Source organism: Chiloscyllium punctatum, chromosome 2, assembly GCF_047496795.1.
Source record: "Chiloscyllium punctatum isolate Juve2018m chromosome 2, sChiPun1.3, whole genome shotgun sequence".
Classification (NCBI taxonomy): Eukaryota; Metazoa; Chordata; class Chondrichthyes; order Orectolobiformes; family Hemiscylliidae; genus Chiloscyllium; species Chiloscyllium punctatum.
In genome coordinates this window covers 131,267,733-131,282,108 of record NC_092740.1, presented here as the reverse complement: position 1 = coordinate 131,282,108, position 14,376 = coordinate 131,267,733, and the positions used below count along the sequence as shown (strand labels likewise).

General features: G+C 38.9%; 1 protein-coding gene across 9 annotated transcripts in view; it reads right to left on the bottom strand.

Annotated features, from left to right (window-relative positions):
• Window positions 1-14,376, bottom strand: part of ccdc171 (coiled-coil domain containing 171) — a 380,694-nt gene that overhangs the window by 154,484 nt on the left and 211,834 nt on the right. For all 9 annotated transcript variants that reach the window (XM_072589026.1, XM_072589027.1, XM_072589024.1 and 6 more), the window contains one exon: window positions 4,951-5,103. In XM_072589026.1, the coding sequence (XP_072445127.1) occupies window positions 4,951-5,103 (153 nt within the window). The remainder of the gene's footprint in view (window positions 1-4,950; window positions 5,104-14,376) is intronic.

Here is a 14,376-nt window from a genome sequence, read left to right as displayed (position 1 = left end):
TAACCTGACCACCTTTGATCCTGAAACTTGTAAAAAAGCTTATTACTCTTGAACAACAGTCCTGGTCGATGTTTGGAAAGTTAAAATCACTTGCCATAAGCACCGTATTATTCTTACAGGTAATTGAGATCTTCTTACAAATTTGTTTCTCAATTTCCTGCTGACTATTGAGGGTCGATAGTACAATCCCAATTAAGTGATCATCCCTGTCTCATTTCTCCGTTTCACGTAAATAACCTCCCTGGACGAATTCCCAGGAATGGAGCTAGATGAACTTTGGATCATTCAAGAGGCTAAGGGGGTGATAGAGAGGAGCTATAGGGAGGTAGTCACACCAAAGTTACAGGATAAAGGTAGCTGGGTGACTGTCAAGAGAGTGAAAGGGAATAAGCAGACAATGCAGGGATCCCCTGTGGCTGTTCCCCTCAACAATAAGTATATCGTTTTGGATACTGTTGCAGGGGAGGCAGGGGGTACTTACAGGAGAAAGCCACAGTGTCCAGGTCTCTGTGGTTCAGAATGGAAAGGGGGGGAATAGGAGGGCCACCATGATAGAAGATTCAATCGTTAGAAGAACAGACAGGAGATTCTGTGGTCGCAAACAAGACCCCTGGGTGCCAGCGCCAGGGATGTCTCGGATCGAGCCTACAGGATTCTTCAGGGGGAAGGTGAGCAGCCAGAAGTCGTGTGACACATTGGTACCAATTACATAGCTAGGAAAAGGGATAAGAACCTGAAAAGTAAATATAAGGAGTTAGTTTGGAAGCTAAAAGACAGGACGAGCAGAGTAGTAATCTCAGAATTGCTACCAGTGCCACGGGGCTTATGAGGCTAGGAACGGAGAGCCACTGCGGCTGAACACATGGCTGTATAGCTGGTGTAGGAAGGAGGGCCTCAGATATGTCAATCATTGGGATACCTTCTGGGGAATGTGGGAGCTGTACAAGGAGAACGGGTTGCACCTGAATTGGAGGGGTACCAAATTCCTGTGTGTGAGGTCTATTAGAGCTCTTTTGGAGGGTTTAATCTAATTTTGGCAAGGGAATGGAAACTGGAGCTGCGGATCAGAGGATGGGGTAGCTCAGAAATTGGCAGCTACAGCATGCAGAGAGGGTGTGAGGAAGGACAGACTGCTAATAGGGCAAAGTTGCAGTCAGTGTGATGGGTTGAAGTGTGTCTATTGCAATACAGTAAGTATCAGGAATAAGGGTGATGAACTTAGAGCATGGGTCAGTACTTGGAGCCACGATGTTGTGGCCATTATGGAAACTTGAATATTACAAGGGGAGGAATGGTTGTTGGTTTGGGGTGGCATGGTGGCTCAGTGGTTAACACTGCTGCCTCACAATGCCATGGACCTGGATTCGATTCTAGAATTGGGCAAGTTGTGTGGAGTTTGCTCATTCTCCCCATGCCTGTGTGGGTTTCCTTTGGGTGCTCCTGTTTCCTTCCACAATTTAAAGATGTGCAGGTTGGGTGAAATTGCCCATAGTGTTCAGGGATGTGTAGGTTAGGTGCATTAGTGAGGTGTAAATGTAGTTAGGTGTAAATAGGTTCAGGGAATAAGTCTGAGTGGGTTACACTTCAGAGGGTTGTTGTGGACTTGTTGGGCCGAAGGGCCTGTTTCCACACTGTAGGAATTCTATGACTCTAATTTTATTCTGATCTTCTGGGATCACTGGAGACCTTCATCACAAAACCTGCAGATCTAACAAACGTATTGGACAATGTAGTTTTCTTACCTCCGACCTTCTTGGAAATATTAGTAAAATGTTCATGGCACAACATTGTAAAAGCAACTGACCATGTAGACTATTACACAAAAGGCTGAACCCTTGGCGCTCATCAACTATATCTCCAGAACTAAATATTCTGTCAGACTCAAAGGAAATCTGGTTACTAGAGATATAAATCGCCCTGGTTTCCTGATCTGGAATGCAACCATTTTTATCAACTGTTAGTAAGGGAAGCAACTGGGTTAGTGGCAGATTGAGACCTGCAGCTGGCTGTCAATTGACCACTTACGGGCATCTATTAGTTGTGGGGTGAGAGGGACCTTCTCATTAGAAATCAATTGCTGAGGTGGTAGGAAGGGGACAAATGTCTTTCCAGGGCCAACTGTTCAATAGTTTGCATCTCTTTCCACTTTTTTGCACCTCCAGAGAGGGAAAAATCACACTCTAAGAAGTCAGAGTAGAAACATGTTAAAAGAACCTGTGCTCGTTATGTCATCTTTCGCTAATAGGTCATAGAAGATCACAGCATCTCTACAGTGTGGAAACAGGCCATTTGGCCCAACAAGTCTACACCAACCCTCCAAACAGTAACCCACCTAGACCCATTCCTCTACCCTATTAGTATATATTTACCCCTAACTTAAACATACCTGAACACTATGGCCAATTTAGCATAACCAATTCACCTAACCTACACAGCTTTGGATTGTGGAAGAAACCAGAGCACCTGGAAGTAACCCACGCAGACATGGGAGAATGTGCAAATTCCACACAAACAGTCACCCAAGGCTGGAATCGAACCTGGGTCCCTGGTGCTGTGAGATAGCAGTGTGAACCACTTGTTTTGATCTTATCAAGATATAGGGAGGATAATAAAGCAAGAATATTTGTGCATTCTCAAAGTCTAAATTTGCCAAATGATATTTTTACTTCAAATCACAACTTTGCAATCCCTTTTGCACATGAAATGTTATTTGGTCACCTTAGTCCACTTATCAATAAAGTGCTTAAAGCTGCCATATCCACTGATTCTGAAGTTTGCATGTGCAGTTTGACTTTAAAACTCTTATCCTGACTTTCAAATGTGGTTTAATGCCACATTCTGTTTGATAGCATTCATGTGAAGTACGTTACTTAATTTTACTACATTAAGAGGACAATATAAATGAAAGGTTTTGCTGCACTGCTCTATGCAGAAATCCACATTATGCGCTACAGCTTTGCAAAGAACTTCTCGATGCCAGCCATAAATTTGGTTTTTAGTAGCTTGAATTTGTGTCTTTTGTAATATTTTCCTTGTTCTTTGATCATGATCATAAAATAGAATAAATTTCCAAAGGCCTATAGCTACAAACTAACAGAAAACTACTATGAAGCAAAGCACGGATTATTTGAACGTGTTGAATGTGAAAAGCGTGCTTAAAATTAATTTTCATGCCATGAAATATTTATTATTTGCAAACTAATAATATGAAATAGAATTTTCAATATACCAAAATAGTGCATTGAAGTTGCCTTGCAAGGCACAATTTTTATGAACATCCCTAATTCCCATTCAGGTTCCAATAGCTGTGTTCGTTTTATCTGTATACCTCAGTAAAGTATACCCCATAGAATTCTCTTAGCAACTAAACTAACCAATTAACTGGTCTTATTTTACATCCAAGATGACAAAATCAGCAATTTTTTCAATCCAAAAAATGTCATTTTAAATGACATTAATCTTACTCCATATAATATTTAATCTTCAAAAATTCCATTCCATTTTCATTTTTGACTAATATTTGGATCTAAGATAAAAAAAACCTTATTTCAAGAACAGAAAACACACTAGTCCAGACATTGCAGTAGTAATGATGGTGAAACCCTCAGCATTCACTATAATTACGCCACTGAAGCTGTTAGCAACTTCTATAGACTGCAGAATAATGCAGAAACCTAGAAGTTACTGTCAATGAATTCACATTATTCCAGAAGATGCGCTGTTGAGGCATCCCAGACTACTGTTAATGAAAATTAATTGAAATCAATAAACTCCCCCACTGTTGCTTAAAAAAAAACCCTTATTGAATGAGGTGCAATTGGTTTTTAATATTTTATCAATTTCGTATTTACTTTACCCTCATTGGTCCTTAAAAGTTATTTTTGTATTTGTAAATGTCAAATTTCACATCAGCCGATGTACGATGACCATCGTTTGCTATAAACTAAGTATATACCCGTGTTTATTGCAGCCATTTTGGATTTCAACAAAATATATTTTAGTTTGTCATTATGTATGTACTGTGAAAAGTTAACAGACAAAATTCAACTTTTTTTTAAAAAAGTTAACCTTTTCTCATGAAAGTTTATATATCTTTATTTTAGCTTCTACTTTATCCAGTTATAATCATTTAATTGAATTTTTTCAGATAGTAAATGTAATTGATATTAACTTTGTGGCTTTGCTGTGTAAAAGTTTTAATATGACTGGCTGGTTGCCATCACTGCTTCTGCACATCTGGAGACCTCTTTGTCCTTTGGCAGATTAAAATTGAATAGAAAAGTAAAATGCTGCAGAGATTGCTAGATCTCAGTTGTCAGCTTTAGTTTGAGGTCAACAGTGAGCATTGTGAGACTGGCAGACAACTGGTCTATCCAAGATCAGGCAGTTGAAGATAGACTTATCTTGCAGTCTATCCTACAAGATCTTTCAAACAAGCATTAGGTCACTCATTTGCACAAAGGACTGAAAGTCTGTTTCGGATATAAGTGCAACACGCCTAAGTTTTTTTCAGCTTTTATTAACATGGCGGTCTTCCCACTTCCGGCTTGTAGTGAGTATCCACTTCCTGCTTGCTGAATTTGATGGATTAGAAGTTCTTAAGTGTAGCTACATGACTGAATTTCATGCTGTTTTAATTATTAAAAACCTAACAAAACATAATTTTCTCCAGAATGTTGTTTGAAAAGTAACTATATTGCAATGGAAAATGTCCATGTATTTTTTTTTACAGTTTTTACACGATTTAATCAAAATTAATGTCTTAGTTTGTTAACTTTTCAAAGCACATATATAATGACAACCAAAACATATTTTGTTCAAGCCCAAAATGGCTGCAATAAACACAAGTATTTGCTTAGATAATAGCAAGAGATAGTCATCATACATCTGCTGCTGACAATTTAGGGGTGACCTACCTGCAAAACATTATGTGTGAAAACAGACACTTACTGGAACTAAGCCATTATTTTCACGCAGGCATGCAGTCTGAAGTTCTGATTTGAGAGCTGCAATGTGTTTTTGATGTGAAGTGATTTCTGTTTCCAGAGCAGTAACCCTGGAGCTAGCCAGCTGGTAAACGTCCATGAAAGTCTGGGTTAAATTCTAGTGAAACAGAAAAAAAAAGACAAAGGTAATTATCAACAATGACTAAGCTTATACAAAATATTTCATGAAGCATTTGATGCAGCACATTTTTACTTTTTTTATTGAAATGACAGGTTTGAAAAATAATTCGACCATCAGTTCCAAGTTGTGAACAACAACATTCTGTTAATATTCTTCATATTGATTTTATCACAATTCATATAAGCAAAACATTCTGTTTATTGAGGTATGGAATTATAATATACAACACACAATATAGCATTATAGTATAGGAATATCAGAAGTCAAGGTCCTGTAATCTTCTGACAAAAAAACAGTTATAATCGACAATCTTATAATGTGACTGAAGTGTCAGACCTGAACATTTTAATATAATGCTTTATCCTGTCTGTGAACAACACAGTGAAACAATTTTTCTCATCATTTATAAGCTTGGTAAGTTATTAGTTTTAAAGTGGCATACAGCTCTCAGAGAATAGCCTGACTATACCATGTCAGAAAAACAGGAAATAAAATTCTGTTTATGTGTATTATGGAGAACTGCAGTCCCAACTGTATACTATTGATCAGGCAAGATAATAAAGTTAACTGCAGAAGCGAGTCAAAATGGTACAGTAGTGCTGGTAACTTTATATCCACTCATTACTATAATACAGTTGGGATTAATGGAGTTCTTCATAACAGGTAAACTATATTTCGCTCTTCAAAGAATTGTTTTCCCTTTGGAACTTATCTACTTCCCAAAGTGTAACAGCTAAAATTATTTTCCAAAGCTTGTTAAGTACAGTACAGTACCCCCTGACTGTGCTAATTAGAGGCTACTCCACCTTTGGTGCTTCTGTATTTGAAATCATGTACCATCACCCAAGGTAAAATTAGTCCAGCTAATAAGTATATGTTGTATTGCCTTACAATTGGCACTCTTTTGATATATACAGATCAAAATCATTAAAAAGGAATGTTTATGTAACTTTAAGCTGGAAACACTGCTAATATAATGATTACACCTGGAAACAGAAATTCCTCACAAGTGTGGAATGTTATTTTATGAAGTATCATACACAACAGTAGACCACAATTGAAGAAAAACACAGAAGGGAAACCTCTATTTCATTTAGTTAAAAGGCAAAAATCATGGAGAAAATAATAAATAGCTTTTGCCTTAATTATTCAGCAGAATAGTAATTTCAAATAGTAGTGCAGTCAATGATTAAACAGATCATAAATGTATGCAATAATACAAAGTGTCCACATGCAGACTGCACAATAAATTAGGCAATGAGGTCCTTCCATAACTGTGCTCCACTAACAGATTGAATGATAATAACACCCTTCCATGGCTTGTTTCTCACACAATTTCATCAGCAGCCTATTGTCCAACATATCATTATATCTGAGACTCTTTCTACAGTTTGTTGCAAAGCATCTTTGAAAGGGTCAAGCACTTGGGAGTTTTACTTTAGCATCTTAACATAAAGTCAAAGAATCATGGGATGCAAAGAAAACCATTTGACCCATTAAGCCTGTGTTTGCTCTTCTGTAGAACTACTCTATTAATCCCGCTTCTCTGGTTTTTCGCAAAAGCCCTGTAAATATTTTTCTCTCACTTTCAAATATCTAATTCTATTTTGAATGTTGCTATTGATTCTACTTTCACCACCCTTTCAGGCAGTGCATTCTAGATTCAGCCCATTAAATGAAAATGTTTTCTTCATGTAATCACTGGTTCTTTTGCCAACCACCTTACATCTGAATCCTCTGGTCATCAACCTTTCTGCTACTGAAAACAATTTCTTTCTCAGTATCTGATCAAGACTCTTCTAGAGCCTACACCTCTACTAAATTTTCCCTCAATCTTGCTGTTTAAAATGGTAAGAATCAAAGCTTCCTTTCATCCCAATCACCAAACTAATAAAACTCTTCTGCACATTGACCATGGTCACGGCATACTTTGTAAAGTTTGGTGTCCAGAACTGAATGCAATACTTCAGCGGAGACCTAACTGTTATTTTACAAAGTATTCCTTGTTTTTGTATTCTAATTCTCTAATAATAAAACCCAAAATTATACTTTTGAAAAATATTATTTTCAACTTGTTCTGCAATCTTCAGGAGGTTTGTGAACATACACCCCAGTGACTCTGTTCCTGACTGTGCTTTAACCATTATATCATTTTGTTCATTACATGTCTCTCTATTCTTCCTGCCAAAGTGTATCAATTGACACAGTGTTGAATGTCATCTGCCTAGTTTTTGTCCATTTCACAAGCTTGCTTATGCCTCCTGAAGTCTGTAATAATCCTCCTACTTGTGTACTGAATTTGAATTTTGTTTGTCTATAATGTTTAAAATGATGCTCTGTATGTCCAGTCCAGGCGTATTTGCCAAATAAGCAATGTTCTCATCCTGCTCCTGAAAAACCCACTGTATATTTACATTTTTCTAAACCACTGCTCGACTATTTTTTGTCCCCAGGACGATTTGTATTCAGTCTACAGATGTCCCTTTAACCCCATGGGCTTCAATGTGTGTGTGTTGAAGCTCCAGTTTGCCTAAGTGCTCACTGTATCAGCTCATTGCTGGCATATGGAGGGTTTGTACAACGTGCTGATAACATTGCTTGGACCACCTAGCTCAAGAGGGTCAGTCATCAATCCCTCTCTCTCAAACAGCTGTGGCATGTTTGATTTCTTCATAATGAAAGCATAATTTACACTCCCTCACCATGCCAACAGTCTTGCACAGAAAAGAATGATATACATATGCAAGAGTGGATTCCTGTTCACATACCCACACAGCAACAGACTTTACATATAAATTTTCCAAAGTATGCTGTTGGTGGCACACGCACTATTCACGGTTGATGCCATTTGGTATAGCAACTCAGGAAAAACAGCAGTGTAGAACTGCTACTGCACAGCCAACTATTGCTTCTGATTACTGCTGCACCTTATATAAATGGGGATGCATTGTGACATACAGCTTTGCTTATTTATTTTAGTAAAATTCTACAGTAAAGTGATTAGCTCCTAGATGAGATCCATGTGATCTAAAAGTCAAGACAGCAGCAGCCTTCAACACCATTGACAGCAGAATATTAATGGTTATCTACCCTGCAAACCTTTTTAGACCATATTGCACACCTCAGTCAAAGTCTTTTTACACTAGCCATATAACTATCAATGACAGAGTGGACACTCTATATAGAAGTGTGGAGACATGGCATATGTCACTGGACTAGTAATCTAGAAACTCAGGCTAATGTTGCGACGACATGATTTTAAGAAGGAGGTGAAATTTGAATTCAATAAAATTCTGGAATAAAAAGTTGGTCTAAAGGCAACCATGCAACCACTGGTTCATTAATGCTCTTTGGGGCAGAAAATCTGCCAACCTTATCTGGGCTGGCTTACATGTGACTGCAGACCCAAATAATGTAGTTGACTTTTAACTGATGTCTGGGCATTTAGGAATGGGCAACAAATACTGTTCACAATTATTAATAAGGAAAAAAAACAATATTCATTGTTTTTGGCGCCTTTTGTACACCCAGACTACATCCTGCTAAAAGGTATGAATGACAAATATCAATGTATTGTATATAACATTTCATAAACTTTGACAAGCATATATTTATTTTTTGGCTGCATAAATATCACAGCAGCTAGAGATTGAGCAACAGTGGGAGACAAACAAACATTAGTACCAGAAGACAGGTACAAAGGACAGCTGGCGTGTACTGTGGGACTTGTAACTATAATGTTAGTCATACAAATGATTGTTGGGTGGCATCTGGTGGATGGTGGCTACTGATGACTTTAGCTATTTGGGTATTAATAGTGACTGGCTGATGATTTCCATTCTCCCATTGCTAGCTAGTTAGCTGGTTTCAGCTACTCACTGGATACAGTCAAAGATGTAGCAATAAAGTGTGATTTGTATGTATTAATTTTACAGTGTGCTTTTATAAAACAGAGTTGTGAACAATCATAAAATATTTCTGTAGCTATAAACTTTGACAAGCATATATTTATTTTTTGGCTGCATAAATATCACAGCAGCTAGAGATTGAGCAACAGTGGGAGACAAACAAACATTAGTACCAGAAGACAGGTACAAAGGACCCGGGTTCAATTCCCGCCTCAGGCGACTGACTGTGTGGAGTTTGCACGTTCTCCCCGTGTCTGCGTGGGTTTCCTCCGGGTGCTCCGGTTTCCTCCCACAGTCACAAAGATGTGCAGGTCAGGTGAATTGGCCATGCTAAATTGCCCATAGTGTTAGGTAAGGGGTAAATGTAGATGTAGGGGTATGGGTGGGTTACGCTTCGGCGGGGCGGTGTGGACTTGTTGGGCCGAAGGGCCTGTTTCCACACTGTAAGTAATCTAATCTAAAAAATGGCACAACTCAAAATGTAATTTTATATCAATAATCACCTCTTTTGTATGCTCTCATATTAAATGAAAATAATTCTGTGAGATGTACAGCACACTGTCTTTGAAAGTGATCACATCATAACTGGTACTTTTCTCACCAATGGCCACAGAATGTTTGTTCTTAAATTGAAATCTGCGGTACTCTATTTCCCTTGCTCCAGTTTTTAGTAATACTCCAAACTTTGCAATTAAAGACAGTACTTCTCACCTCCAGAAAGATATATTCACTTTTTTATTGTTATTCCTTCACAAATAAATTTGCAACAAATTTTTTTTATGATTGACCATTAACAAGATAAATTGGCCTTTCGACTTAGATCATAGTACATAGAATGTTACAGCACAGTATAGGCCCTTTGACCCTTGATGTTGCGCTGATCTGTGAAATTAATCTGATGCTCATCTAACCTACACCATTCCAACATCATCCTTATGTATGTCCAATGACCATTTAAATGCCCTTAACGTCGACGAGTCAACTCCTGTTGCAGGTAGGTCGTTCCATACCCCTACTACTCTCTGAGAAAAGGAACTACCCCTGATATCTATCACCCCTCAATTTAAAGCTATGTCCCCTCATGTTAGCCCTCAACATCTGAGGAAAAAGGGCTCTCACTGTCCACCCTATCTAACCCTCTGATTATCTTATATGTCTTGATTAAGTCACTTCTCAACCTTCTTCTCTCTAACAAAAACAGCCTCAAGTACCTCAACCTTTCCTCATAAGACCTTCCTTCCATACCAGACAACATCCTAGTAAATCACCTCGGAACCCTTTCCAAAGCTTCTACGTCCTTCCTATAATGAGGTGAACAGAACTGTACGCAATACTCGGGGAGCGGCCTTACCAGTGTCTTGTCCAGCTGAAGCATGACCTCATGGTTCTGAAACTCAATCCCCCTACCAATAAACACCAACACACCATATGCCTTATCAACTTGGGTGGCAACTTTCAGGGATTTATGCACCTGGACACCAAGATCTCTCTGTTCATCCACACTGCCAATAATTTTACCATTAGCCCAGTACTCAGCATCTCTGTTACTTTTTCTGAAATAAGCTACCTCATACTTGTCCACATTAAACTTCATTTGCCACTTCTCAGCCCAGCTCTGCATCTTATCTGTGTCACTCTATAACCCACAACATCTTTTGGCACTATCCACAATTCTGCCTACCTTACTGCCATCCACAAATTTACTCATCCATCCTTCTATGCCCACAGCCAGATCATTTATAAAAATGACAAACAGCAGTGGCCCCAAAACAGATCCTTGCAGCACACCCACTGGTAATAGAGCTCCAGGATGAACATTTCAACCACCACCTTATGTTTTTTTTTCTGCTAGCCAAACTGCTAAATCACCTTCAATCCCAAAACTCCTTATTTTGTGCAATAGCCTACTGTAAGACACCTTATGAAATGCCTTACTTAAGTCCATATATACCACATCAACCACTTTACCTTCATCCACCTGTTTTGTCACCTTTGTGAAGAATTCAATAAGGTTAGTTAGGCACTATCTACCCTTCACAAAACTGTGTTGACTACCCCAATCAAATTATTCCTTTCCAGATTATTATAAATCCTATCTCTTACAACCTTTTCCAACATCTTACCCATAACCAAAGCAAGGCTCACTGGCCTATAATTACCAGGGTTGTCCCAACTCCCCTTCTTAAACAAGGGAACAACATTTGCTATCCTCCAGTCTTCTGGCACTACTCCTGTCGATAATGATGTCATAAAGATCAAAGCGAAAGGCTTTGCAATCTCCTCCCTGGCTTCCCAGAGAATCAGAGTATAAATCCCATCCGGCCCAAGGGTCTTTTCTATTTTCAAATCTTCCAAAATTGCTAAAACTTCCTCTTTGTCAACCATGATCCTACCTAACCCAGAAGCCTGTTTCTCCATATTCTCACTAACATTGCCCTTTTCCAATGTGATTACTGACAAAACTGACGTATCCATTAAGTGCTTCTCCTATTCCTCAGATTACACACACAACTTCCCACTACTGTCATTGATTGGCCCTAATCTTACTCTAGTCATTCTTTTATTACTGATATACGTATTGAAGGTCTTAAGGTTTTCCTTGATCCTATTCGCCAACAACTTCTCATGTCACTCCTGGCTCTTCTTTGCCCTCTCTTTAGCTCTTTTCTGGCTAACTTATAATTCTCAAACCCCTAGCTGGGTCTTTATGCCTCATCCTCTCATGAGCCTTCCTCTTTCCATTGACAACAGCTTCAACTACTTTAGTAAACCATGCTTCCCAACTATCTTCCTGCCTGATGGTATATACTTATCAAGGACCCACAGTAGCTGTTCCTCGAATATGTTCCACATTTCAAGTATGTCCATCCCCTGCAGTTTCCTTCCCCACCCTAGGCAGCCTTAATCTTGCCGAATCGCATCACAATTGCCTTTCCCCCAATTATACCTGTTTCCCTGCCCATTGCTATTGTAAACATAACTGAATTGCGGTCACTATCGGCAAAGTGCTCACCTACCTTCAAATCTAAAACTGGGCAGGTTTTATTCCAGAGGACCAAATCCAATATGACATCACCCCTTGTTGGCCTGTCTACATACTGTGTCAGAAAACCCTCCTGCACTCATTGAACAAAAACTGACCCATTTAAACTAATTGAAATATAACATTCCCAGTCAATATTGAAGAAATTAAAGACCCCATAACAACTACCTTGTTACTCTCTCTCCTATCGAGAATCATCTTTGCTATCCTTTCCTCTACATCCCTGGAACAATTCGGAGGCCTACAGAAAACTCCCAAAGGGTGACCTCTCCTTTCCTGTTTCTAACCTCAGCTCAAACTACTTCAGTGGATGAGTCCTCAAACATTACCTCAACTGCTGTAATACTACTCTTGATTAATAACGCCACTACTACCCCACCTTTTCCTTTTACCATTTTCTTTGTTCTTTCCAAATACCTAAATCCCGGAATCTGCAACAACCATTCCTGTCCCTCCTCTAGCCATGTCTCTGAAATGGCCACAACACCGAAATCCCAAGTACTATCCAGGCTGCAACTTCACCCACCTTATTCCGGATGTTCCTGGTATTGAAGTACCCATATTTCAAACCAACATCCTGATTGTTCGCGACCTTGTAAACCTATCCCTGACCTCACTATCCTCAAGCTCCTGTACACTGGAACTACAATTCGGGTTCCCATCCCTCTGCTGTATTAGTTTAACCCCTGAAGAGCATTAGCAAATTTCCAAAGAGCATTAGCAAATGTCCCCCCCAGAAAATTGGTACCCCTTTGGTTCAGGAGAAGACCATCCTGTTTGTAGAGGTCCCACCTTCCCCAGAAACAGATCCAATTATCCAAGAATCCAAAACCTTCCTCCTACACCATCCCTGCAGCCACGTGTTCAGCTCCACTCTCTTCCTGTTCCTCACTTCACTAGCACCTGGCACGGGCAACTAACTAGAAATAACAACTCTGTTTGTTCTAGCTTGTACTGTTTAATTTATTTTTGGAGGGGAGGAGTACTCAAAGCAGAGATGACCATGAAAATTGGTACTTTTCATTGACATTACACCACTCCATGCTCACTCCACTTCATTAACACTATTGAAGACAGCACGTTCATTCTAACAGCTTTAACAATGTATTTTACTTTGAAATAATTTTAATTAAATGCACTGTAATTGCATAGATTACAATTTTTCAAAAATTATATGCCTTCTTTTTTCTACAAAATAGAGAGAATTTCATTTTCTAAATCCCTTATAATAACCTGTTCAAAGGAAGAGGGATATGAAACCACTTAGATTTTTAAAAATATATTAATCAATTCAAGAATCATCATATTTATTGATGTTTCCTCCCAGGTCCAAAAGCATGTTTGAAAGTAAGAAACTGCAGAAAAGATGATAAGCATTGACACTGTGCTTTGAAACATTTTGAATTCTTTCTTAATTCAGTAGATCAGATTTTCTTTATAATGAAGATTCATTGCCACTTAACCTGTGAAGATGAGAGGCCAAGTTTATTTGTCAAACTATTGTTTGATAAAATTGCAAACTGTGTAACTAGGGAATGAAAACTGGAGAGGAAAGGTCGAAAAGTTTACAATTTAATATGGGTAGTAGGGAAGTTATAGAACTCACTCCAGAAGGACCAGTTTTCTATTTCAATAGCAAGCTAGAGAGATTCCACTGATAGATTGAGGAAAGATGTAATACAAAAATGATGTGCAGATAATGACTGCGGTTTGTCGAGGTAATGGTTAGCAGCTGCTGGCTGCCCATTCTTTGACTGGAAAAGTCATCTGGACAGTTTTTTAAGAGGAGGACAAGAGGTATCTCAGTCAATCCAAGGAATGCCAAGGCATGTCTAATACTAGTCTGTGGAAAGTCAAGAAGCCTGTCTGATTCTGGCCTGCTTATGGACCACAAGCCCCTCTGAGGTAAAACCATGACTGCAGATGCTGGAAACCAGATTCTAGATTAGTAAAATCTGCTCCTCGGATGCTGCCTGAACTGCTGTGCTCTTCCAGCACCACTAATCCAGACACAAGCCCCTCTGACACATTTCTGCAAATGGGAGGTCCATCTGATGTAGGTTTGTAAATGGGCAAGATGCCTGTTTCGTATGGAACTGTAAATCAGAAGGAGAAGCCAGCAGAATTGGTGGATGAGACATACTGGTCAGACTCATTGTGTATTTTTCAAAATGGAGATCTAATGCAACCAATACATTCACTTTCGAGTGTTCCTGAGATGTTACTTTTAATTCCGCAGGGAATGGGTGAGAGGGCTAACTGATATAGGTCAGTAAATGGAAGAGAGGAGTACCTGAT